General features: G+C 37.1%; 5 protein-coding genes across 6 annotated transcripts; 1 reads left to right on the top strand and 4 right to left on the bottom strand.

Annotated features, from left to right (window-relative positions):
• Positions 1-712: 712 nt before the first annotated feature.
• On the bottom strand, positions 713-11274 carry LOC111431403 (probable calcium-binding protein CML45). Its single transcript, XM_023068027.1, has 2 exons — positions 11204-11274; positions 713-1455 (listed from the first exon to the last, which is right to left on the bottom strand). Exon 2 carries the CDS (start codon positions 1436-1438, stop codon positions 929-931), a length of 510 nt encoding a protein of 169 aa, XP_022923795.1. The 5' UTR covers positions 1439-1455; positions 11204-11274; the 3' UTR covers positions 713-928.
• LOC111431399 (cyclic dof factor 3-like) lies at positions 3968-6366 on the bottom strand. Its single transcript, XM_023068021.1, has 2 exons — positions 6121-6366; positions 3968-5667 (listed from the first exon to the last, which is right to left on the bottom strand). The coding sequence occupies exons 1-2, from the start codon at positions 6244-6246 to the stop codon at positions 4570-4572; spliced, it is 1224 nt and encodes a 407-aa protein (XP_022923789.1). The 5' UTR covers positions 6247-6366; the 3' UTR covers positions 3968-4569.
• On the top strand, positions 11127-14979 carry LOC111431401. The gene is made up of 9 exons (XM_023068026.1): positions 11127-11280; positions 11852-11902; positions 12093-12388; positions 13023-13094; positions 13599-13666; positions 13862-14018; positions 14232-14312; positions 14400-14489; positions 14620-14979. Exons 3-9 carry the CDS (start codon positions 12116-12118, stop codon positions 14740-14742), a joined length of 864 nt encoding a protein of 287 aa, XP_022923794.1. The 5' UTR covers positions 11127-11280; positions 11852-11902; positions 12093-12115; the 3' UTR covers positions 14743-14979.
• Positions 14980-16949: 1970 nt separating this feature from the next.
• On the bottom strand, positions 16950-19740 carry LOC111431397 (probable arabinosyltransferase ARAD1). 2 transcript variants are annotated; one of them, XM_023068020.1, is made up of 3 exons: positions 19536-19739; positions 18222-19047; positions 16950-17722 (listed from the first exon to the last, which is right to left on the bottom strand). In XM_023068020.1, exons 2-3 carry the CDS (start codon positions 18975-18977, stop codon positions 17195-17197), a joined length of 1284 nt encoding a protein of 427 aa, XP_022923788.1. In that variant the 5' UTR covers positions 18978-19047; positions 19536-19739; the 3' UTR covers positions 16950-17194. The 2 variants fall into 2 exon arrangements, with proteins under 2 accessions (XP_022923788.1, XP_022923787.1); XM_023068019.1 differs by having other exon boundaries at positions 18222-19740.
• A 2030-nt stretch (positions 19741-21770) lies between these two features.
• LOC111431592 (myb-related protein 306-like) lies at positions 21771-23111 on the bottom strand. The gene is made up of 3 exons (XM_023068276.1): positions 22886-23111; positions 22575-22704; positions 21771-22493 (listed from the first exon to the last, which is right to left on the bottom strand). Exons 1-3 carry the CDS (start codon positions 23019-23021, stop codon positions 21821-21823), a joined length of 939 nt encoding a protein of 312 aa, XP_022924044.1. The 5' UTR covers positions 23022-23111; the 3' UTR covers positions 21771-21820.
• Between the last annotated feature and the right edge of the window lie 2666 nt (positions 23112-25777).

Below are 25777 nucleotides of genomic sequence, written 5' to 3'. Positions count from 1 at the left end.
GGGAGAATGGCGGAAAGGGAAGGTAATGGGGGAAGGCAATGGGGGAAGGCAATGGGGGACGTGCATGCAATGCTCTGCTTAGATCGCACGAAAGGTCGGCCTAAGAATTCGGCTGTGAAAATTAGCGCAACCAATCAGCAAGAAATCGTTTGGGCGATGGCGATGGCGTTATCAAAATTGAAAACTCCAACCGGTTCCCTCCGCCCCTTCTTTTCTCCTTTTCGATCCATAATCCCTCCCTTTTTTGCCTTCCCACATCGCTTAACTACGTTTTATCGCACAAATTCAAACTCCAATCTAAACAAATAAACAAACAAAAAGAAAAATCTATGTTTAATTAACTACTTTCTCTCTTCATTTGATGTTCAATATATTTTTTTAAATCTTCGTTTATGAAATATATATTTAAAGATTTCAAAATTAAACATTAAGCTTACTCTAATTCTATAAATCTACCCATTATAAATTAATTAAAAAATTTAATCAATTAATTTTCATTTAACCATTACATATGGTTCTATATACATACATATCAATGCATGAGATGTACCTACAAAATGTGAATTTAATAACATGTTGCAACATTCCCAAATGCTCCCTAACCTAAAATCACCTTGAAATTTTGAAAAATTAACAAAATCTAATCTTTCCAAATAAGTGTTCAAAATTAGAGTTAACTAGTGAGCAACTCTTGCCCAAATAACCTTGATACTTGCTCTAAAAATATTTTAAACACCCAAACATTGTGAACAACTTACGCTTTGCAAACACAGAAACAAAGAAAAAAAGAACTTAAAGATTCAAGAACATCACATGGAGGTTTGAGGATGCTCTTGTAACAAATGATCGTTCATACAATCCTGCCTCTTAGTTAAATCCTAATGTAAGACACTTATTTTGGAAGTCAAATTTACACACACACCCGTTTTCAACAAAAACTCTGTTCAACAAGCTTAGCAAATTCTTCAAAATCTAAACGCCCATCTCCATTCTTGTCATATCCACTTATCATTCTCCTGCATTCATCAACTTCTGAAGCCACTGTAAATCCCATGGCATCCAACACTTTCTTCAAGTCCTCTGCATCAATAAACCCATCACCATTCTCATCAAACAAATCAAAAGCTTCCTTAACTTCCCCTACACTCAATTCTTCCTCAAATACCCCCTCAATCTCAGCCTTCAACTCAAGGTTATTAGTTTCCATGTTGTTATGGAGTGCCTCCATCATAGTTTTCACATCTTCAATGGTTAGTTTCACTTCATGTGCGTCATTAACAGGCATGCCCACAATTCCTGTGTAGCAATGCCCCACATGAGCATTCCGTCGAGCACTTGGTGTGCATGTCGCACCATCAGAAGCCTCAAAGCGTTTGATGATGTTGCGGTGGGCAACCCATGAATTCCACAGATAAAAATGGAAGGCGGCACAGAGCATGAAAACGTACAAGGGACCTGGAAACAAGTATTCAAGTAGGAAATTGAGAAAAAACAGAAACAAAATCTGAAAAACTGAAATGGGGTTAGCGTAATCAAGCTCATCAATGGGTGCCATTTGCGAGAGAGTGAAAGGGTGAACAAGTAGCATAGATATCAAAGTGAGCAGTGAGCAGAAGGCAATTTATATTGGGGACAACAAAGGAAGACTTGAACATATTTGTATAGCGGGGTCAATGCTTACCCTGATTAAACTTCTCAAGTAGTTGGCTTGCGTGTTTCAGAATCGAGGGTGAAAATTTCCAGGAAATTAGAACATTAAGATCCGGGGATGGAAGAGTGGACGCAATGACTTCATTTTGTGTTTCTTTATCAACCTTTTTCAGAAGCAGTGAAGTTTTATGAAGTTCTGAGAAATTTCGGTATCATGGTCTGGACGACCCATCTCCGCCGCGTCTATTTCCAAGTGTTTTAATGAATCCTGCATTCAAGTTTTAGGTTAAGATTCGGGAGTAGAACAAGTCAAGTCTTTGAATGTCAATTTTATTCATAAACTTTCTTAATTTTAAATTACGATCTCAATCCCAGAATTCAATTAACCATGGTTAGAAAAAGGACACGCTTTCATGTTTGTTCAATCACGAAAAGTAATTTGAAATTTTAAAGATTTGGTGGTGCTTATATAATTGTAAGCTTCATCCTTTTTTCAATTAAATTAATAAACATGCTTTTGTTTTTCAGAGATCCGTCCTACAGATCATAATTTCAGCACCAATTCCGTATAAATAATATGGAAAGGATGTGAATCACGCCAGATTATGTGTTCTTCTTGGGCGCGTTTTATTAGTTTTCATCCTCAAAACTTTAATTTAATTTTGAAATATTACATTTGAATAATAAATTCATTATCTTTATAAAATTGATTACAAAAATAAAGTTCCTGGGAATTACCGTGTCCTGTCCTTGACTTTTAGCTCCTAAATTGTTGCAACCCCCGGGAAACGCCGGCAGACTTTCATTAAAAATTGTATTTTAATTTAATTGTATTTTAATTTAATTGATTTTATACATCTTCAAATGATGTGATATATTCAAATAAATCTTACATACATTATAAATATACTTTCTAGAATACAGATATGGATGGTGCATAAATAAGATGAACAAATGACGAAAGAAGATGTTAATTAATTATCAGACTAACTACATTAAAACAAAAACAAAAACAAAAATTAAAACAACGTTGGAAACAGAAGTTTCATCAAAGAAAAAACATAGGCATTTGTTGAAAAGGAGATGCTTTTTGGAAACAACCTTGTTTTATGAACCACATTCATATAATATAACATAAAGTATGAAAAGATTTAATTAAAGCCAACAAAAACGCACCATACCATATATATTATTGGATACTTTTTCGTAATTGCCACACACGTGTCCCACTCACCAATCTCAAACTTTTTTTTTTTTTTTTTTTTTTTAACAGGAGATATTGGAACGCCTCAAAACTAGGTTTAATGTTTCTATTGTATAAGATGTTTTTCATGATTGTTTGAAAATTTAAATTATGAATGTTGTGCGATGAGAACGAAAATATGTATGTCTTGTATGTGGGACCTATGCATATGTATGCTTATAGAATTCATGAAATATTGAAATAAAATATTTTTTTTTTTAAGATTTTAACTGCATTAACAGGAGATTGGAGAGGGGGAATGAAACATTTCTTACCATTGTATGAAAAATTCTGTGTTTTGAAAATCGTGAGCCTGACATGATAAGTAATCGTCAAAGGAAACAATATCTATAATTAAGCTTTTCAATAAAAAAAAATAATTAGTTGAAGTGGAGAGTTGACCCCAACTCCCAATAGCTACACGTGACACCTTTTTCTCCACCAATTATAGGTTTGCGCTTAATTCTACAACATTGTTTAAATTGTATATGGTGCATTAGAAAAGACACAAAATGAGGTAGTGGAATTATGAGTCCATCCATAGTGCACAAAGAATTGATTAAAGTGTTCAAAATTTTCTTTGAGGTTGTTAAAAGCTTGACACTTTGGGCAGCTACATTTGATTTGCAAGGGCTTGTAAGGGCTTATTCGATCAGTTTTGTACTACATATATAAAGAAGTTCTTTGATGTCTCAAGGAGGAAGAGAATAAAACACCATTTGTAATTTGTAAGGGTGTGAAAACTTTCCTTTAGCGCATTTTAAAGCCCTGAGGGAAAGTTCAAAGAGAACAATATATGCTAGTGGTGGATCTGGGTCATTACAAATGATATTAGAGCCAGAAACCAGACCATGTGCCAGCGAGGAGGCTGTTTCCCGAAGGAGGTAGACACGAGGCGATGTGCAAGCAAGGAAGCTGGTCCCAAAGGAGGTGGATTTGGCAGGAGTCCTACATTGGGGTAGACAGGAGACAATGTGCTAGCAAGGACGCTAGCTCCAAAGGGGGTGAATTGTGATGTTCCGCTCAAAGAAGACAATATGTGAATCTGAGTCGTTACCGTTTCCTTTCCGAGTGAAAAAACCAGTTTTCATTTATGGCTTTACCTTACAAATCAGGGAAAGCAAAAGGGGCATTTGAACTGCTACCTCATGTTTTTACATCATTTGCTTCTTCTTCTACCTTCTAAATATCTCCCTTTGGCCTTCGCCCTATTATTAGTTGAGACTTAAAAACAACATGAAATGAAAAGAAAAGAAAAGAAAAGAAAAGAAAAGAAAAGAAAAGGACTATCTGCTTTCTCAATCTTATCCTGTTACAGCTGTTGTGATAAGGAGTTTTGGTGCTTTGGCGCTGCATAAAACCACACAGTAGGATCACCTTTTGTTGCTTATAATTGCCTTTCCACTCTTTTCTCCATTTCTTAACTTTTTGGAAGATACTCTCTGCAGTGCCCATGTGGCTGTCCCAGGTTTATACATCGACTCACTCATAAAAAATGCAGCAAAAACAGATAATACGGCACCACAAACAACCAAAGTTTCTGCGATCTATGTCAGTATTTCATATATCTCTGTACATTACAAGGCTTAAGAAGGAAGCTCAGCAATCTGCATGGCTATGTAAATTAGGCAAATACCTGTAAACGCTTAAACGGGGAATAATCATATAATCTGCCTTCAAGAGCTCTCATGAAAGACGAGAGATCTCGACAAGGCTGCAGGGTTTGCCTGCAACACTGAGGCGTTTTTAGAAACAGGAACCTTCTCATGGCCCTTGGGTTCAAAGGGTTTGAACAGATTTCTTCCCCCACTCATTGATTCATTCTTTATCCCAAGCGTTGCCCATATGGAACTTTTTGCAGCCTCACTTGGGTCATCAATCCTTAAAGTCTTTGGGGTCAATACACATCCATTTCTCTGCTTAACTCCCTCTTCTTTACTTGAAATGGCATCTTCTTTCGCCATTTCATTGTCTCTTTGATGCTTTCCCAGTGTTGGAGAAGCTTTAGATTTTTGTGCTGTGGAATCTTGTGGTGAAAACCACGGGGTGTTCCATGGTCCTGGAACCCCACAGCTCCAAGTAGTTGCTGGAAGAAAAGAAAAGGGAAATCCTGGAGGGGCGAAGGGTGGTGGAGAAACTGATGAATTCCAAACCAAAGGCCACGGAACTCCAGAAAGACAAGAAATTTGAGAAGGGAAGCCATTGGTTTTCAATTCTGATGGTGTTTGAACTGCCATAGAAGACAAACTCGAGCTTTTATCACACCCTTTAGGGATAGAACTGGGTGCATCCAAATTGAAACTGAGGACTCTGCCACAGTTACCAATGAATTTTGGTTTGTGGGTTCCATTTGAAGCCTCAATTTCAGCAGCTTCAAGAGCCTCAGAGATTGTGATGTGACGGTAATAAGAAGCAGAGTTTTTGCTCTTCCGGCGACCGGCTCCAACCGGCACGTTCCTCATGATGCCTCCAGCGGTCCAGTATCTTTGACAAGCCTTACAAAAATGGCGAGGTTGATTGACATTGTAATTGTTGTAGTAACAAAACTTTGTGTCCATGCTTTTGCAGCGAGGACATGGAAGCAATTTATCAGGTTTCTTTAGGGTTTTCTCTGAATTAAGCCTCTCACTCTCTGGTTCTCCATTAATGGGTCTCGCAGTTTCTTCATCTATAGACGGCGTTTTGGGATTCACGCTACCCTCTTGCCCGCCCTCCAGATTTCTTGAATCATCTGAACCATCAACAGGTTTCTCAAGATCATCTACACATGCGTCCTGAAATCCAGCAAAGGAACAAAGTTTTATGAACCATAGACACCAGTCAAATTAAGTCAATCTAGTTTCTGTTCAGTCCGTTGTTAAAATCCCAATTGAGGTAGAGCTGAAGTTTGACATTGAGAAAAAAAAAAAAAAAAACCCTTTTATTTCCTTTTTCGAGTAAATTAGTCACTTTTTTCAGTCATGATTGGAAAACTAATTGAAAAGATGAGGAAAAGAAAAAAAAAAAATTAAATTGCAGATGAAAAAGAAAAAGACTCGGAAGGATTCACAATCAACCAAAAGTAAAAACAGAGAAGAAAAAAAGTGGGTTTTCTTCAGAAGCACCCAGGTAGCAGAAACGGAAGTGAAAAAGTAAAAACGACCCAGATTTTGTTTGACCAATTGGTGAAATGGGTAGCAGTTGGATAAAGCAATAAGAGAGTGTGGTATGTGTAAGGCACTCTGTACCTTCCTGGGTTCTGCATGTTTCTCAGAACTGAAGTCATGGGAATGAACCGCCGGAGCTTCAACGTCGTCGGAAAGAGGGATATTCCGGCCAAAAAGCTTAATAGCAGGATCCTTACAATCCAACATAATTTTGTGTGCTGGAAGAAGAAGAAGAAGAAGAAGAAGAAGAAGAAGAAGAAGTTGAAGAAGGAAGGAAGGGGATTTTTGGGAGTGTTTAGGGGAAGGAAGTTGGACGATGAATCCGTTAAAAGAAGGGGTGGGGGTGCCTCGTCAGCGAGTGAATTTGATTGTGAGCCACAAGTTTATGTGGACACAAAGATTTTCTTCCATTTCTGATTCTGGGTTGTACCAAAAGTTGGTGCACCCGATGCGATGCCCCTACTGCTCACTTTCACAAGTTTGGCTGCCGCCTTCCACGTGGATCATTTTATTTGGTTGTTTTTCATGTTTCATGTCTTTTGCTTTTGCTTTTACTTTTTTTTTTCTCTTTCATTTTTGGTGCTTCCTAAATATGTCGCACCTTCCAAAGGAAGAAAAAAAAAACATTATTTTGTTCAATTGTAACATATATGTTCATATTCTCTATGGCCAACATCTTACTTCAAAATAAATAAAAATAAAATTTATTATTATTTGAAGAATTAGGAAATTTATTAAAGAAAACAGTTGGCTGCTGCGCTGGCACATGTTCCATCAACATTTTGACACTTGTCCCTTAGGTATGTTATTATATTCCCAAAATCTTTTAAATTCTCAATAAATCATTTTCTCTCCTTCCCTTTTTCCTCTAAAAAATAAGTTTACACCCAATAAAATACATATTTGTCTTAATTTATATATTTTTAATATTTTAAATTTTCTCTCATCCTTTAAATAAAGGTGAAAAAATAAAATGGTTGAACTTTTAAATTTCATCTCATCTAGACTTAATGTGAAATCCCACATTTAATTAAAGGGTGAAACGAAGAAATTACTTAAAAGGTATAAAAAAAATTTCCTAATAGACACGTCGTAAAATTATGAAAGGATATGCAATGGACTAAAGTAGATAATATTTGTTAGCAGTGGATCTAAACTGTTACAAATCGTATCAAAGTTAGATAACAAACGGTGTGCCTAAATCCATAGATGAATTATAAGATCCCACATGGTTTTGAGAAACCTCTCCCGAGACCCCACTACCCAACTGGTAAAATGGTGCACACCATGAGTCACTTTCCCACAGTGTCTTCCAACTTTTCCCAGCATATTGAGTTTTAAAACATCATTTCCCTTTCCCTCCCACTTCCCTAAGTTTTCATCTTTCATCTTTCATAGAGATTTGAGAATCCCTAGGCTTATCACTTTCTATTGGACTTGGCGTAACCATCTTATAAACACAGCTCATTTTTGCAATCAATTTTAAATATACAACTACAAATTGCCCTCTTCCTAAAGCACCCCCCATCACACACACGTTTTCTTTGAAGCAGAGCAGCACTCTGAGCAGAGCAGCAATGGCAGCACCTACTCATTTCCTTCGTTTACTTGTCATATTCTTGGGACTTCACTACAGCCTTCTCTCTTCCAATGCTGTCCCATCTTCGAGTAACCCTCTCAAACCACTCTCCTTCCTCTTCTTTTTCTTTCTTCTTCTTACAAAATGAACTACAAAATGCTTCTGATCTCATTCTGTAGGAAGTGTCCGCCTCATGCATGCATCCATTCAACATCTTCAAGTTTCAAGCAACACCCACATGGTATATTACATTACCCCCATCAACATTTTACTTTTTCTCACCTATTCTGTGTTGGATCCTTTCTTCTCTCTTTACTACCGATTGACTTCTTCCTAACTTATCTGTTTATGCTCTTGGGATTTAAACATGGAAGGTTTCTGTTCGTTCAGGTGATTGCAAACCAAGATAAAGTGAGGCATGGAAGAATGAGTTTGGAACTAAATGACTATCCAGGATCCGGAGCCAACAATCGTCACACACCAGGGCCACAGTTTCGAGGCTGCGCTGATTGTTGATTATTGGTTGGGTTTTATTATATGATAGGAAAGCTTACAAAGATCTACAAGTTGGGTTTAGAACCTTAGTTGTTTATTAGGCAATATGGATTGTTTAGTTTATGGGTCTCTCTCTGCCTGAAACATCTCAAAACATTTTCCTTGTGTAACTTTGAGGCTTTGTAGTGAGTGGAGAAGGTGGATGCACTGGTTGAGTGCAACATACCCAATATCCACCACAATCAATTTAATTGGCTGCGAATTTCAATACCAAAGCAGCACTAAAGTGGAGTACCTTAATATTAAGTTATTGGCCATTACAGTCATTGCTTAATTGATTTTAAGTTGCACGTGGCAGCATTTCACGCTGTGAATACAACACTTCAGCTCTGATATTTCATTGAAATCAGATTGTTCATCTGTATAACAACCCTACAGACATAAGTCAGTGCCTGAAAAAGATGTAATCTTCTAGTGCTTGAAGCGGTTTGGTGACCGATCAATGGTAAATTCAGCAGCAGAAGGTACTATGAACTTACACTGTAGATCAGAACACCACTAAGTGGTAGTTTCCCTCAAGAGGGCCAAATCTTTCATGTTAAGAAAACTGATGGCTTTGACTATTCTTCACGGTAAAGGAGATTTGATGGGTTTGTGTTTGGTAGAACGGCATATCCACCAGAAACCATTGCATTTCCAGCAAACGGTGCATGCTGAATTTCAAATTCTGCTTGTGATAAATGCATTGACAACTGATCAGGCTCCCTTTGGACAGCTTCAATAGGCTCAAGTATAATGGCTCTTGATGAACAGTTATTAGAAAACTTATTTCAGTTAGCTATCTTATTTGATAACTTACCGATTATTGACCAAATAAACTCAAGAGAGTCAATCATATAGCAGGAATTATATGCAACTCACAATCGCCTTTGGAAGTAGATTATTGCAGTTCAACTCTATCAATCAACTCTGCCGTTGAACTGCACACAAATCGAGATCTTGTAATATCAAGTAATGAGATCTTGTAATATCAAGATTCCTCCAAGAACCAAACTAGAGTTTTGCAATATCTGCATGAATGGTAACTCAAATCACCATTTAAACCTGGTGGAGATAACTATAACATACCTCTAATGAACTGGTTTACAGTGATCGATATGGACTCACGACAAGCATCTCTTTCAATGGCTATAACTATTATGTTGGCTGATTCATTAGACTTGCTTATCTTCCTTAAAATGAGAATCCAAAACCATCTTTGCTCCAACTTTCTCACTTTCAAGAGACTCTATAGAAAATCACTTCAAATCACTTCAACGGATTGGAGGAGGAATAAGACCTTCCACCGAAATTGTAACCGCCAAAGTCCAAGTCCACCACTAAAAGATATTGTCTTCTTTGGGCTTACTCTTTATCCTCTTTGAATTTTCTCTTTTGAGCTTTCGCTCAAAGTTTTCAAAACGTACCTCCTTGTAATGAATGTGGTTTTTCCTTTCAAGCTTCTCCGGAAAGTTTTTAAAGTGTGTTTGCTAGGGAGAGGTTTCCACACCCTTTCTCACAATCCACTTCCCTTGGGGCCCAACGTCCTTGTTGGCACACCGCCCGGTGTCTAGCTCTAATACCATTTGTAACAGTTCAAGCCCACCACTAACCGATATTGTCCTCTTTGGACTATTTTTTTTTTGGACTTCATCTCAAGATTTTTAAAAAATGTTAGGGAGAGGTTTTCACATTTTTATAAGAAATGTTTCGTTCCCGTTCTAACCAAGGTGAGATCTCGCGGTAAGCTCATGTCCATGTAAAAAAAAGAAACTTGTGGTCTAATTAGATGCAGCTGGTACTTAAGAAATCCAAAGGGCAGGTATTAATTAATGATTGGCTTCCATCATTGGATAAGTGAAATAAGAAATTGATGGAAGTAGGTAGACAATAATTGGAGAGGAAATGTGAATGCAAAAGTAAAAAAGCGAGATGCTACTGAAACACAAAAAGATGAGCAATTCAGCAAACGCAAGATCCCACCTGAACCGAACAACTAATGAACCCCACAAACAAACTAAACCATCAGTGCCAAATTTCTAACAATCAAACCATGAAACCATGAAATGAAACCCCAGTTACTAAAGTTCATTAAGACTTCCAAAAACCACTTTAACTCCATTCATCACAGCATGCATCTCTTTCTTCCTAGTAGTATAAAAAAATTGATCAAACATTTACCGACTGCTTTGCTGACTCCTGGAATTAATTTTGTTTGCGACATTGTTAAGTTGGTGGCATCGGAAGCTGTGTCATCGTCTTCATCTTCCTCGTAAATTGAGATTTTTGTTGGTGAAAATGGAAGAGGCGGGGGGAAATTTAGAACGCTCCATTCATCGTTTGCCCCCCAAAAAGAAGAAGTATTAAAATTAGGGCATCATAATTAAAATTAGGGCATCATAATTAAAATTAGGGCATCATAATTAAAATTAGGGCACAAGACCTGCCGCACTACTCTACTAATGTAATGTCAAAGTCAATATATTAATCAAATGGGCGCTGCCCAATTTTTTAATATACCAAACCTAATCCATTTCCCCAATTACATAATTTGAATACTTCCTTTTCCAATTTCTCCCGTGAACTTAGATGAACAGAGACTCTTTGGGACGTGGCCTTTTCTGATTGGCTGATAACCTAAGACCAAATAATTTCATTTATTTTTCTCAAAGTTGGGTAGGAATGCGAAATTAAAATATTTAAAATGATAATAGGAATTTAAATATTTTAAAATTTAAAAAATACAAATTTAGAAGTTGGGCTTGGGGAGGTGGGCCCAGGGGGTATCTGGAAAATGTGTACCAAAAACGTTGATTCTTTGCCGTCCGTCACAATGCACTGAGACACTCCCTTTCACCGAACTGATTCAACGTCAACGAGGCGTTAACTTTAGACGAACGTTACCGAGGCAAGGCTCGGGGTTTCCGAAGCTCTTGAACTTGAAAAAAAGAAAGAAAGAAAGAAAGAAAGAAAGAGCGGACCGAGTCCAATACAGACAAACGCAAAAGATCCCCTTCCTTCATAAGCCTACAAACAATCGGATTGTGTCACCGATACACAGTTTCTGAGGGAGGGAGCTAAGACTTCCCTTTTGCAACCTCCGTGAGACTCTGAACCAAATTTTGAAGGTTTTTTTTCCACCACTTTCATCTTCTTATTCAACTTCCATTGTTTTCTTTTTGCTTGTTCATGGGTTTGCAATTTAGTTTTCTGCTTTTCGTCTGATCATTGGGTTTTAGGGCTTTCTGTGGATTCATTTCTTGGGGGGTATGTTTTCTTGGTTCTTGTAAGCTTAGCAAATGGTTGAAATTTGTTGTTGAGTTGAAAATTGAAAGTTTGAACTCTGGGTTCTTTTTTTTCTATCTTGTATGATGTTTCTTAAAACTTGTAAGGTGGAGTGAGCGAAGTTGAGGGATTCTTTTCTACTTGTTGTGCCCACATTTTAGCTGCGATGGTTTTGCAGCAGAAAGATGCTGATTTGTAGTTAGATTGTTTTGGAAGAAAGGATTTCTACCTTTTGTTTTTTTATTTTTTTTTGTAAGGAATATACTGTCTTGAAAGATATAGTTTCAAAAGTTGTTGATCAGAAAAATGAAATCTTTTGTTTGCGGGAGGAGTTGATTTTTAGAGTGCGACTCGGCCTTTTATGATGCAATTACTCGGAGTTTAAAGTTTTCTTGCGGTTTCTTCTTTTTGTAGCTGAGGGCTTCGAGAATTGAGGGAAATCGAGCACAAGAGAGACGTTTGAAGGTATGTAATTATTTTTTTCTTTAAGAATCCAACTGCAATCTATTTTTATAGACAAGTTACTGAAAGTTACACTGGTTTATTTGCTTTCGTTCATTGCCTCTGCAATTACAGTATTCTTTGTTTTTAATGTGAGATGAGAAATCAGGGCAATATTTTATCATGTGTCGAAGTAATATCTTTGATGTTGCAGGAGCTTTTGTTTTTTACACAAGAATGGGTGATCACATGGTTTTGTGTGTGGACCGCCTCAATAAGCCTGAAAGCTTGCAGTCGCTTCCTGCAACTACTGCTCCAGGGTCTTCTTTAGAATCTTCATCTTCTCAAAATTCAGAGCCACCTGTTTGTGCTATTTCTGTTGAAGATGTGGATGAACATGATGGATCTGAAGAAGACCCCCTTATTCAGTCAGTTGAATGTCGAATATGTCAGGAAGAGGATAGTATTAAGAATTTGGAGATTCCTTGTGCTTGCAGTGGCAGCTTGAAGGTACCATTTACTAACTTCTATGGTAATGGTCCTTGTAGTTTAACGAAATGGTTCTCTGGTCATGAGACAAGTTTATCAGAAAATCATCATATTTTGCTAATGTCGCATATTTCAGTGCCTTGTAGAGTTATGGTTATACTCATTATAAAGTTGTGAATCCCTAGGTGGTTGCTTTGCTCACTTGACTTAAAGGGGCACAAAGAGCCGATCGTGATTGTCTTTACTGCTTCTGAGCGTTATTTTCATTTTACAAAATGTGAAGAGACTTTTAACTGACTTGAATTATGTGGGAAGAGAGCATGATAAAAAGAGTCCATCTTCAATACTTAATTTTCATCTGTATTTGGTTTTATTCAGGCTAATGGGATAATGTAATGCCATGGCAATGAATAACGTGTTCTTTCTGTTGGGGGTAGTGATGGAAAGAAACCTGTTTTTCAGGTTGTGGTAGTTCTCTTGACAGAGGACAGACACACCACATTTCAAGCCACACCTTTGAGTTGTCGTATGTTTCATCTGTTGTTTGATCAAACCCTGTGCCATGATGCCTTGAGAAGTCTGATTCTATCATCATTATTACTGATAAAATATTCTGTTTTATATGCCTCTGATTCTATTCATTTCCCTATTCCAGTATGCTCACAGGAAATGTGTCCAGCGATGGTGCAATGAGAAGGGAGATATAAATTGTGAAATTTGTCATCAGGTAAACTATATCACCACCATTAGAAAATCTGGAATATTTGTTTTATCTAGTGTCTAAGGGGATTCTTCTAGCTGATTATCGATCAACTAGTCAAGTAGAAAAAACCATCTTTCTGTTTGGAATCTACAAGGCTTTACCTTTATATTTGGCCAATCTTTGGTATTATCAAGTAGATGTGTCAGGCTCATGAAAAATGATGCTGATGGTGGTTGGGTTGATCGTTGATGTGTGTTCATACATTATGAAATATTATTATAATGTTGTAACTTCTGGCATTTTTGCACAATAAAAGCTTGTGGAGGGAAATATAAATGATGGCTAAAGATTAACTTTGTGGATGTCAAACTCTCCCCTTCGTTTACCGAGGGAAGTATGTTCGGTAGTTAGAGATGTTAATACTAAATCATATCCTGATTCTCAAGTTTAACTACAAGTACTGGGAGTTATTTTCATCGATGGGAAGTTCAAATCAACATGTTGATATTTTAATTTTTTTTTTTTCAGAATTATCAGCCTGGTTATACCTTGCCTGTACCACCCCCTCGCTCGGAAGATACTACCATTGATATGAGGTAAGTTTTGGTTCACCTAGTTCAATGATGTTTACTTTGGTTCGTGAATTTCTGCTAATACGTAGTTTCTGAATGGCCTATTATTGTTCATTCTAACATTCGCTGCTTGAATTCTTCATATCTCGTTTACTTCTACTAGTGCAGACGTTGTTAGATCTAATCTTTGATTTTGTGTTCATCAAAATGTGTTTGCAGTGAAGGTTGGCCAGTCTCTGAAAATGCTTTAGATTTGCATGATCCACGACTTTTGGCTATGGCAGCAGCAGAACGCCACTTTCTTGAGGCAGAATACGATGAATATGCAGATGCCAGTGCAAATGGAACGGCGTTTTGCCGATCTGCTGCTCTGATTGTGAGACTCTTAACTTTTACCCTTGAATTAATTTCCCTTGTTAGATACTGATTTTTGTTAAACCAAAGTTGGTTGGAGTCATTCAACATCAAGGAGTTCTGTAGTTTTATACCACTTCTTAATCTATCTCTCCAAATGTTTCTCTGTTAAGATTATAATAAAACGTCTATTTTTCACACTATTATGTTGATTATTACTGTTGCTTCTCTACAGTTATTGGCTCTTTTACTGTTGAGGCACGCTCTGTACCTTACAAATGGTGATGGAGAAGATGATGCTTACACTTTTTTCTCGGTAAGTGAGACATCAAATTTTTTTTCTCCCCTTCAATTCTATTATATTTGTGTACTGATTATTGTTAACTTTTATGTACATTGACAGCTTTTATTGCTACGAGCTGTCGGGTTTCTTCTTCCCTGCTACATTATGGCATGGGCTATCAGCATACTACAGCGTCGAAGACAAAGACAGGTGTGTGCTAAAGAGCTGGTTTATTATGCTTCACATTTGCAAAACTTTAGTAATCTTCTGGTTTTTGTGCTTCAAAATGTTCCTTAAAACCTGAAGTTATTGTTGTTTATTCTTTTACTTTTTCTTGCAGGAAGCTGCAGCGCTTGCAGCAACTGAAGTTGCATTTATGCTGCAGGCAGCACAAGGTCAGAGCCTCCAGTTTACCATTGCTCCAGGGCCTGTAGTGACGCCTCATCAAGAGCCACTCCAATAACGATGTTTCTTTATGGAGTGCTGACAGGCATTATAAATATTAACTTCAACCTAAATTTATTCTACTGTATTCCACCCTTTTTCCCCTTCTTTCTTTCTCTTTAAAAAATTATCAGTAAACTGTAATTTTCCATCTTCCCCTTGGCATCCTCTGCAAGTTTTTTTTTCCTTCGTACTGCTTTAAATCTACATCTCTTGCGTTCTGGTTATCACGGAATCCGTGATGGTTAATTCAGAGCCTCCAGGTTCTTCCTGTTAAGTATTAATATATCATTACTAGTGCATGATCTACTTGTTTAAGTTGGCAAGATATTGGATTGCAAGATATTAGATTTCAACACACAACTGTCTCATGGCCCTCTAAATATATAATATAATACGGAAGAAGAAATGCAGGCTTTTCTTAGTTAATGTTACAAAATGTGTCTCAGAACGCACTTTAGCTAACTTGCATGATCTTTAATGAAAGGAACTTATTCTTAGGCAGTCTTAAACAAAAAAAAGTAGGCTGTGGAAGCTGAAGGCATACGTAAGCTAAGTTGATGGATGATTGGGAGAGGAGGGAGGGTGATTCAAAGATGGTCACTCTTCATAGGTTTTAAAGGGAGAAAATAAAGGAGTTGGGCAAGCAAAAGAGCCCCCAGATAAAAGTATAAAAAGAGCTCCACTGAAAGAAGGATTCTGAAGACCAAGTTTTGTTGCAGCAGGGACCAATAGAGAAAAAGCTTGCTCTTCTTTTTCCTTTCTAGTAGAAGCTCTCTGTTCCCCTCTCTGGTCTTTTATTTGCTTCATGGCTCTGTCTCTCCCCTTCTCTCTCTCTTGCAGGCCAAAAAGAGATATTTTACATTGGAGATTTCTTTTTTTATTCTCACATGATTATGATAATGTTTACTACATAGACTAAACCGTAAAAGCACTTATCATGTGTTATTTATGGTCGGGTGACATGGAACGACAGCTAACTGAGGCCAGTCTTGGTCTGGTAAAAAAGGGCAATCCCAAGATTGGAACAGGATGTAAGGAACTAATGAAATGGACAGCACAAGGAAAAATATCCGTAGTCCCTGCCTTCTCAAGGATATTGTTCCATTCAACCTTTTCTTTTCTTTTCCCCTTTTAAATTCAAACCTGTCAAAGTCCTCTTAAAACACCTTCCTATTGCTTCTTTTGCAGGCTTATCATAAGATGAATCTTAAGATTTCCCTACAAGCTATGGACCCCAATTATGTCTTTTGCTTTTCGCCCGTCCTTTTCCTTTAAAGATGAAGCTCTGGCTTCTTCATACAACAATGAGCCATCCTAACCTTTGTCTCTGCATATATCACACACACATCCTTCTCCTCCCCATCCCCTCCTCACTGAACAACACAGATACTTCCACCCTTCTTCTAGTTTCGAGTATAAATGGGGTTTTTGGTTCATAGGGTGCCCATGCTACTACTCTGTGTTTGGTTTTTGGTTCTTCAACCAGAAGGAACCAGTGGGCTGAGCAACATCGATCTAGCACTCAGATGGGATAAGCTACGTATTCCCATTTTCAATAGCTTCAAGTTTGTGAAGGAGGCATCCGTTGAGGACGATTGGGGGAGAACACTGGCTTTTGCACCAGCACCTTCGACGGGTTTCGATCCAACCCGATTGAATAAAAGAAGGATTCGAAGGGGATCTGATCCCATTCACAACAAATGCTGAGATGAGAAGAAATGAAGAAGATACAAAGAAGTTCAGTTTCATGTTGATTTGTTTTCCAAGAAAAATTGAGTGGTGAAAAGATGAACTCCTAGACAGTTTATCAAAGATTGTTGGTAGCTTTCTTGTAGTGGAAGATTGCATCTGTTTGGGTGAGTAGCTTCAGTGCCGTACAAACTCGAGCTCTAACAAAACAAACAGCTTTATTTGGATGTAAAACAAAGTTCTTCTGTCATACAAATAGGTAGATGTTCTGTAGAAAACTTAATCCATGTCTTCTAAATACATTCTTTCCCAAGCTTTATTTTTTTAAGTTTTAAGTTCATCACTACAGTTCCCCAAGCAAGAGCTATATCTCTAACAACTCCTCTTTAATCCCTCGTAGTACTCATCTTTTCAGTTGATGATTTCATATTATCCAACAATTATCAGTTAAGTTTTCGTTTGAGACGTGTCCATGTTAAATCAAGTATGAAGTTATCAAGTTAGAAGTCTGATCCTAAAAAGTAAAAACTGGTCTAAACTTCAGTAACCACAATTCTAAAGGGATAAGCCAAGGCTGAACAAGTTTGAAGATGATAAGGTCCAAGGCTGCAATGAACTTTACAAGTTAAGTGAGCGAATATTGAGTACAGATCAACTCTAGACAGCCTATAATCTCAATACTACTATGTTTTCAGTTAAAAGATTCATGACCATAGCAATATGGAGAAAGGATGATAGATCTCAGTGACTACAAAACTTTATGTTTACTGAATTCATCATCAACTGTTCTTTAGGAGAAGTTCAGATCTTTGGTACCTGTTCTTCCTCTTCCAATTCCGGTTAGATTTTATCTTCGACACTTTACGTGACACTGCTTGCCAAATCATATCAACAGCATCACCACTTTGAGACGGATACTGATATTCAAATTCATGCACAATTTCCTTTATTCTATCCCACATCTTTGTCCACCTTTCTCGTCCGATTCCACGAAGAAGATTCAGTAGATAGCCTTTCCTTAAAGAGTCAGCTGCTCGAACAAAGACGCAAAACTCTGAGTAGTCCAAGACATCTTCATATGGCAGCTCAATATCGTCACTTATAATAACAGGAACACAATGACTTGCAATGGAATCGAAAAGTCGGTTTGATGATGGGGTGTCTCCTGCAATATTGAGGCAGAACTTGGATGAGGCCATTCCTTGGCCTGCCTCGTTGATTCCATTTCCCTTGACACTTCCAAAAGTAAAATGAACGCCTTCCTCATCTTTCAGAAGGTAATATAGTTCTTGGCGAATTACTCCCCCCTGAAGACGAATTCAAAAAGAAAATTAGAATAACTTTCATTAGCTTCAATGTTATCAGATAATTATAAGAACACATGGTGACTAAAAAGAACCTAAGAAAAAGATGATAAATGCGAGCAATGCAACACTAGAAACCAAACACAGCAGAGGAAATGCAATTTGGCTTTAAATAATCATGCGTGACAAAGGATAGTCTTTAGTTTATGCTAGCTAAGTTTATGCATGTCATTGGCTTTTCCACTGCATATAACAGGATTGACCATCGTGCAGATGAATCCATTAAGCATCAAATATTTAATTTTGACACTCCTCAAGATCAACGAGTCCATCTTAATGATATCATATTTCACGAATTTCCCATCAACCAACAAAGGGATTCAGGCAGTGATATGAAACACCAATGCAGAACATAATTTTGCCGAAAAATAAGATTAGGGAGAGGAAAACTTAGAGAAGCATAGCACACCAATAAGTTACTCGAGGTTACAGAAAGACTTACATCCTTCCTGTATATAGCTCCTTGAAAATACACCAAAATAGGACGCTCGTCAAATGTGGCAGATTTGGTACTAGGAACTGTCTTCACTACGTGTCTGTAAGGAGCAATAATATCTTTTTCAATATTTGCAATGGCAGCTGGGTACCTTCCAAAATCTGCTAGCACAAACATGGCCGAGCCCAGTTTCTCTCTCGCATCCAACATACTATTCGGGTGGTGAGCAACTATGAGATGATCCTTTCCACCCACTCGCCTCCACTCCTTCTGACCAAACAAGAAATGTATCAACTTATGCTGCAATATCTTGTTCACATTGATTTTCTCCTTCCCAAGTAATTTAGAATGTTTGTTGTAACTCAAGGATGAGAAAAATGGCACAAACACCACATCTGCTTGACTTGAATTCTTTACCCTAACCGCTGTGCAAGTATGACCAATATTTGGGACATTTGATGATAAAAGATCAAGTGTAAGCCAGTACTCCATACTGTGCTGTAAGTTCAGCCCACCTGGGTATGATGGGATTTGACTTTTATTACTGAGATTAGGCCAAACTTGATCTTTTTCTCCCTTCCACCCCAATAACCCAAAGTGAAGTAAAGGCGGAAGATCATACATGAATACTCTCAAACGAGCCTTCGCAGGATCACAGGCCAAGTCTGTCTGGTTAGAAACTGAATAATCCATATCCCTATCTCTAATGGCTACTTCGATTTCCACTGGGGGAGCTTCCACAGGTAGCGTAGGAAGCTCCATCGGTTCATTGTCCACATTGTGTTTTAGGTAACTTGAAGTATTGTTAACAACAATGAACTTGAGTACTGAACTGGGTAAGAATGAATTGCAGTTGGATTGTAGAATGAATACAGAAGAAAGAATTAGAAGGAACATAGACATGGTTATCAAGTATAAAAATATTCTAGTCGGAAGCATGCTTTTGTCCAACATTGCAGAAGACGAGTCCGTTAAATTAAGAGAATCAGAAAAAACACCAATCCGCCAATACGATGGTCAAACAAGTTAAAGATTCTTTAGAAATCCGAATACGGAAACCTTTTCAATGTTGTAAACAGAGGAAGTTCCATTCCAAACCAGAGGCAATAGAAGGTTAGAACAAAGACGGGATCCCACTTCGCATCTATCGAAGGAGTTCTCACGAACCCATTAAAACTAATCCAATACCCAATACTCAAGAATCCAAAGAGCAGGATTTGCTCATCTTGCATTCGATTTTGAAATGGGTATAAACCCAGAAGAAATGCTATGGAAAGCTTTGCATTTAGAAGTAGAGAAGGAGATGAATCGAAAGCTTACAAATCTTAGTGTTGAGCAGAGAGCAGGTTCGATTGAAGGTCATTCCTCATGAGAAGTCATCTGGGTTCGGAGGCATTAATGGGAAGAACAAAACTAGAGAATTTCTACGGCGAATGAATCCCACTTTATACACTTTGACCAAGTATTCTTCAATATTTACTACTGGTTTTCAACAAGAAAACAAAATCCCTCCTTCCTTACCCATTACAATTCTCGTTTCTATTAGTTCATTATTTTCATATCTTAAAAATGAATTTGAAAATTGTTATTTGCACATGCCCCGTGTGTGTGCGATGATTAGATTGGGCTTTTGGGCTCGACGTTGGGACGCGTGAAACAAGTAGTCCAACATTGACCACCTGGCCCGTTTCTTCCTTCTGGATATAGGCTACCTAATTCACCCACTTTTTATACTCATTTACTACAAAATTTATAACCTTGATTCTTGGTTATGGTTCGATCATAATTGTTTGTTGATTAAGCTTCTTCACAATTCTGACCCCCATAGAAAGAAAAAGATGAAAAAAGAAAAGAAAAGGTATGTTTTTGTGGGGCTGCTTATAGCACACAAAATCAGTTGGATATGTACGTCAATCCATTTTCTTTTGCTTTCTTTCTAGTCCAATGGAGTAGTGATGCTTTGCATACCTTGAAATGTTTTTACACGGGTAGCCCAATTAGTATGCTCAATTTCGAAACCCCAACCAATCCATTCATTGCTCATTTATAAGCTGAGAGGTAATGGATGCTTTTTTAAAACTTTGAGAAGAACCCGGTAAGGGAAAAGCTCAAAAAGAACAATATCGGCTAGCGGTGGGCTTAGAACAATATCTAACGGGAATGGACCGTGAAATCTATAAGCATTTTTTTACGAGGGTGTAGAAAAGAAAGTGAGCCATGGAATGAAAGGAAGTTGTTACGCTCTCTATCAATGTGTTCTTGAAATCTGAACCGGAAGCTTAAAACCATGGCTTCTGTGTTCATATGTGTTCATAGTTTATGAAGTTGTTAAATTATGAAAATGGAGGGCGCAGTGGTTGACATTGTGCGACAATACAAAGGTGGAGGTTTTAATGAAGATACGAAATTGTGAGGGCTCAACTTCACTTTCATATCTGCCCTCATCCCTCGATAATTGTGATAAATATAAGGTGGGAGACTGACTTTAGAGTTGGCCTAATTAAAGCCCATCTTTTCCTTTGATATCATACATATAAAGAGCCCACTTGATCTGTTATCTGTGTGTGTGAAAGAGTTTATGGTTAAATTTGTGTTGGGGAAAAGCCATGGCATCGATCGAAACACAGATCTCTTGCTTCCATAAATTTGTGTGTCTTTTTTGTTTAACAATTCAAAAGAAAAAGAGGGATATGATTGTTTTCTTGCACCTGCAATTAATGAGGTTCATACGGTTGAAGCAATTTCAAAGTCGGCATTTAAGAGGGTGGATGGCATGGTTTTTCCAGATTTCGAAGCCATATTCCTGATCCATAGAAACACAAACGCAGCAGTGGTTTTAGGGAATATGATAAAATATGATTATGATGCAGAGGTTGTTGGGAAATGTGACAATGAATGATGCTCATAAACATTCCCTTCCCTTTCTCTTTCGCTCCAACACGATCATCGTTCTTTTAACCTAAACCCTAAACTCATATGCAACCCTTGTAACTTGTCTTTTACACAACGCTGCTGCTGCTGCTGCTTGTCCACATTCTCTACTACACCTTGCCTTAATGTGTTCATACATTACATTCAATTTTTTTTAATATTTTACCCTCCTACTCAATTATTGGCCTAAAATTAGAAAGAATTGAATTTATATTTATTATCTTATCTACTTAATACTTTTATATTACAAATATATCTCTTATTATTATTATTATCATAATTATAAGTTTGGAGAAAATTTCAATTTATATATATCATATACGGCCAAAGTTAGGTGCGAAATTTAAGTATAATTTGTTTTATAGCATTTAACTGTTTTTAATTATCTAAGTTGAGCCATAGACATTTGGGAAAGGTGAGAAATAATATATGATTTTTATTTCCATGTATGTATATATTATATATATAGCACATAACTTAGGTACATGTGATATATATATCTATATACACACATTTATATGTACTTTTTTTCTTATAAAGAAAAAAAAAAAGTTGTTAATTTACACTTCCTTTATGCCTGGACAGGAGTGATATAGTGTAAAGAGTTTTGGTTTGGTCTCCTCCTAGAAGCCGTGCAAACCAAAGACGCAACAACATTGCTAATTTAACCAAAATTAAAACAAACCTTCAGTTTGAGGTTCTAACGACACGCTAATTAAGTCCTCATCGGTATGAACATTAGCCAGAGCTGCATCGTCAAACAGCCACTTCTCCAGAAAAGTAAGAGGGACTTCTTGATTTGCCGTTGAGGTTGAGGAAGTATTGTTGAAATTCAAAAAGCAGCTGGAATCATCCAAAGTGGGCCCATCTGGTGAGTTGTTGCCATTTGTTGCACTCTGTGATCCCTCGCTCACGCAAGCTTGTGTTGTAATTTCTGATGACTTTTCTGGTGACTTCTTCATCCAATTCTCAAGCAATCTGGCAATGTTCTCAGCGCTTGATGCATATGCAGAGGTAGTAGTTGTTGTTGTTGTTGGCGGCGGCGGTGATTGGAGGATCAGATTGTTAGTTTGGGGTTTTGAATCCTCTATGATTCCAAATGGGTTTTGTTTGTCGAGGGATAGAGCTTCACAAAGAGCTCTTTTGGCTGTGTGAATATCCGTTTGGAGCCTTCTTTCCCACTGCCCTCTAGAGAGTGTAGTAGTCTGTGAGGGTGTGAACCGATCTTGGGCACCACCATCAGGCCCTGATTGCACCCTTTTCAGCTTCTTTTTCAAGTGGGTGTTCCAATAGTTCTTTATATCGTTATCCGTTCTTTGTGGAAGGTAGGAAGCTATGGCTGCCCATCTGCACAATTTTCACATCATAACCACATACATATATAATATATGTATATCATATACAAATTAATTTTGAATTTTGGATTACCTGTTGCCCAAAAGAGCTTGGAGGTGAATTATCATCTTCTCTTCATGATCGGTGAAGTTGCCACGCTTGATGCCTGGGCGGAGGTAATTAGTCCATCTCAGCCTGCAGCTCTTACTGCATCTTAGAAGGCCTGAAAGGACAAAAATTGATTATATTGAAAACAGAGTTAGTTGAAGAAATGGTAGGGAAAGGAAGAGCACAGAAATGAAACAGAAAGAGCAGAGTAGGTAAGAAATTAAGTGCAGGAATTTAATGCAGAAACCAAGGCAGCAAAGAAGAAAAAGAAGAAAGAAAAAGGTAAAGAAATTTACCAGTGTTGGTTGGAACGGATCTCCAGTTACCAGGTCCATGTTGTTGAATGTAAGAAACCAAGATGATATCTTCCTCGGGAGTCCATGGCCCTTTCTTCACGCCCACTTTGTCGCAACAGGGTGGCCTTCCCATCATTTCCCACTTTGTTTCTCAGAACCCTCTTCCTTTCTTGATGTTCTATGTTCTGGAAACACCCATATATTTCCACGCAAATTCAGGGGTGTCTATATGTACAGAATTTGTATATATATATATCTACACAGAGAGAGAGAGAGAGAGAGAGAGAGTTGGGTCAGGGAATGCGATGATTAGATGGGGTGCATCACTCAAAAGGGTCAAAACGTACAGCAATCAGCATTTAGTGTTTCATACCAAAAAGTCAGCTCTCTTTTTTGTTTATCTTCACCTTACGCTCACAAAGCCCCGAACTGCATTCAATGTGGGTATTGTTGTGGCACACAACCAACCAAAACCAAACCCTAATTCAACTCACAATTGACTGCCCTTATTTACTCACTTTTCTTCGGACTTTACAATGTTTGGAAGTGGGTTCAAACGGAAATTTAAACCTCGTTTTAACGCATGGTGCCGCGCTTTGTTTCTTCTAAATCATCAACTTTGTTATTGACCATTAAATGAAGAAAGGAAATAAAACTAAAATGAGAATGATGATGCAAGGGAAGAGAAGTACAACATCTTTTGATTTTTATGACACGTGGGGACGTCCGAGTAATGGTGATTTGGACTTCCTTACTTGCGTGGTGGAACCTCAACCGTCCATCAAATTTGATCATCCAGAAGATGTGTGAAGGAAGGCAAGACGCGGGGATGCCTTGGACCACTCCTCTCACTTCTCATATAATAATAAACAAAACCCAAAATCAACGGAAATTCATATGTATATCTTTCCAAATTACATTCCAATTTCATTATCATTTGAAAGTATCCCAAACCACAATCTTGGGTTAAAGATTAATTTGTTACCCCCTTGTTTAATAGAGATAATTACAGTAAAAAAACAAAACGACCATTCAAAGGTATTTTCCAAATTTAGGGCGAGAATTAATTGGAATTTGGAGAGAGATTTTGTGGGGTTAGGGGAGGATTTTATTATTGAAAATAAGAGAGAGTAATTAAGTAGCTGTTATAATTTGACATGAGCATTACATAATTAAGGAATTTTGCAATGGTTCTAAATATGAAAATATGGGAGTTGCATGAACATTTCCGGATTTAGAAACTTTCCCTTAATTTCTCCCTCTCTTCATCTAAATTTATGGTGGGGAGTAAAATATTAACAATTTTTCAAAATAAAACACGTTGCCATCTTAAAGACCCCAACACACAGTTTCTTTACTACTTAATTATTATTTATTATATTTATTGGGCGGAGAAATGTCGATGTGGACATGTCCACAAATAAAGCCACGTCTCACCCGTCACAATGCAATCTATACATCTCACTTCAATCTTCACTTGCTTTCCTTCTCATTCTACATTAAACTCTCTATTTATTATTTATGTCATTTCTAAAACCCAAAAACACTCGCATGCGTAAAAACTTTTTATTATACATCTTAACTGGGCTACTAATTATTTTCTTATTTATAAAATAATATTAAAACACGAGCTAAATTAAAGCCTTTTGAACTAGAGTCCAAAGGTGGTGAATTAAAAAATAGTGTTCTCATTTATGGCATCCCAATTATATGGGCAGTTATAAATAAGTGCATATTGAATGCAATATTCAATCAAGGTGATAGAATAATATATATATATCACATTAGGTCGTGAGTCTCGGCTGAATTGATTAGACGTAAATTAACAAGTATACGTTAACAAAATTAGTTTTAAATTTTTGATGGAGGGAAGAGTGTATAATAGTGAAATAAATAATTAAAATGCAATCATATTAAGGTTATAAAATCATATTAAGTACATAAGACTAGGATGTGTAATAAAATGAATGTGGTTGCATTTAAGTCAACAGAAAATGTGAATGTAACTACTCGGATGCGCCCATTTGATCCTCCATTTTGATTATGCTCACATCCTTCTTTGACTATTTGCACCACCACCTTTTTCCCTCCAAACCTCTCCATTTCAACTCACCTTCATCCTATCATAATCTATAACTTTAATTTAAATATTTATTATTAAAAGTTTTTTTGTTTTATTATGAATCATATATGTGTATGTATATATATATATATATTAATTATTAAATTATTATGTGTACTAACGTATTAATATCAACTTTGTTTTGGGTTTAAAACGTATAGATTAGATATGAATATTGAATATTTAGATATTAAAATTTTACAAAAAATAAAAATAAATTTGAATCACATGTTAAAGAACCAACCGTTATCCCTGGTGCCACGTGTGCGCGTAGTAATGAGCTGTAATTTCTTATCGTATATTACATATACTGAACAGTAACTAGTGATGGGTCTTTTCAAGGGAAGCCGTCAAGGAGATGCCACGTGTAATTAAAAAATTATCTAGATGATCAAGTACTTAAATACAAAGGTTTTGCACACTCTGTTCGAGGAAGCCACTTAAATGGAACCACGTGTATTAAACAAATTAATTATGGATAAATCATAAATGTCACGCAAAGCTAGGAAATGCCACGCAGTCTTGACTTAGTAGAAGGGACACGTGTATGGCTAGAAGCGCTCTAGCTTGGAGTTTCGAATTTAAAGACGATTGAACTGGGAAGGACGTACGAGACTGTCTCCAATTATTCAGCAGAGATTTCTAGATTTAATTGAGGATCAAAATCCTCTACTTTTAAAAATAATTATTTTTTTTTTCAAAAGTAAATTATTCAAATGGTACTTACTTATATGATTTAAACATCGCTTTAACTGACGGCACCAACGAGA

The sequence above is a fragment of the Cucurbita moschata genome, unplaced genomic scaffold (assembly GCF_002738365.1).
Source record: "Cucurbita moschata cultivar Rifu unplaced genomic scaffold, Cmos_1.0 Cmo_Scf00036, whole genome shotgun sequence".
Classification (NCBI taxonomy): Eukaryota; Viridiplantae; Streptophyta; class Magnoliopsida; order Cucurbitales; family Cucurbitaceae; genus Cucurbita; species Cucurbita moschata.
Note: the sequence above shows the minus strand (reverse complement) of the source record. Positions and strands in the feature narration are given on the sequence as shown.

What these genes read in the sequence shown, in the direction of transcription:
- LOC111431403 (XM_023068027.1), bottom strand. Translation starts at nt 1,438, where the DNA reads ATGCTCTGTGCCGCCTTCCATTTTTATCTGTGGAATTCATGGGTTGCC.
- LOC111431399 (XM_023068021.1), bottom strand. Translation starts at nt 6,246, where the DNA reads ATGTTGGATTGTAAGGATCCTGCTATTAAGCTTTTTGGCCGGAATATC. An exon ending in AACATGCAGAACCCAGGAAG is followed by an intron (nt 5,668 to 6,120) that starts GTACAGAGTGCC and finishes GCTGGATTTCAG; the next exon opens with GACGCATGTGTAGATGATCT.
- LOC111431401 (XM_023068026.1), top strand. Translation starts at nt 12,116, where the DNA reads ATGGGTGATCACATGGTTTTGTGTGTGGACCGCCTCAATAAGCCTGAA. An exon ending in GATACTACCATTGATATGAG is followed by an intron (nt 13,667 to 13,861) that starts GTAAGTTTTGGT and finishes ATGTGTTTGCAG; the next exon opens with TGAAGGTTGGCCAGTCTCTG. An exon ending in ATGCTTACACTTTTTTCTCG is followed by an intron (nt 14,313 to 14,399) that starts GTAAGTGAGACA and finishes GTACATTGACAG; the next exon opens with CTTTTATTGCTACGAGCTGT.
- LOC111431397 (XM_023068019.1), bottom strand. Translation starts at nt 19,169, where the DNA reads ATGTTGGACAAAAGCATGCTTCCGACTAGAATATTTTTATACTTGATA. An exon ending in GAGCTATATACAGGAAGGAT is followed by an intron (nt 17,723 to 18,221) that starts GTAAGTCTTTCT and finishes ATTCGTCTTCAG; the next exon opens with GGGGGAGTAATTCGCCAAGA.
- LOC111431592 (XM_023068276.1), bottom strand. Translation starts at nt 23,021, where the DNA reads ATGATGGGAAGGCCACCCTGTTGCGACAAAGTGGGCGTGAAGAAAGGG. An exon ending in ATCCGTTCCAACCAACACTG is followed by an intron (nt 22,705 to 22,885) that starts GTAAATTTCTTT and finishes TTGTCCTTTCAG; the next exon opens with GCCTTCTAAGATGCAGTAAG. An exon ending in CAAGCTCTTTTGGGCAACAG is followed by an intron (nt 22,494 to 22,574) that starts GTAATCCAAAAT and finishes AAAATTGTGCAG; the next exon opens with ATGGGCAGCCATAGCTTCCT.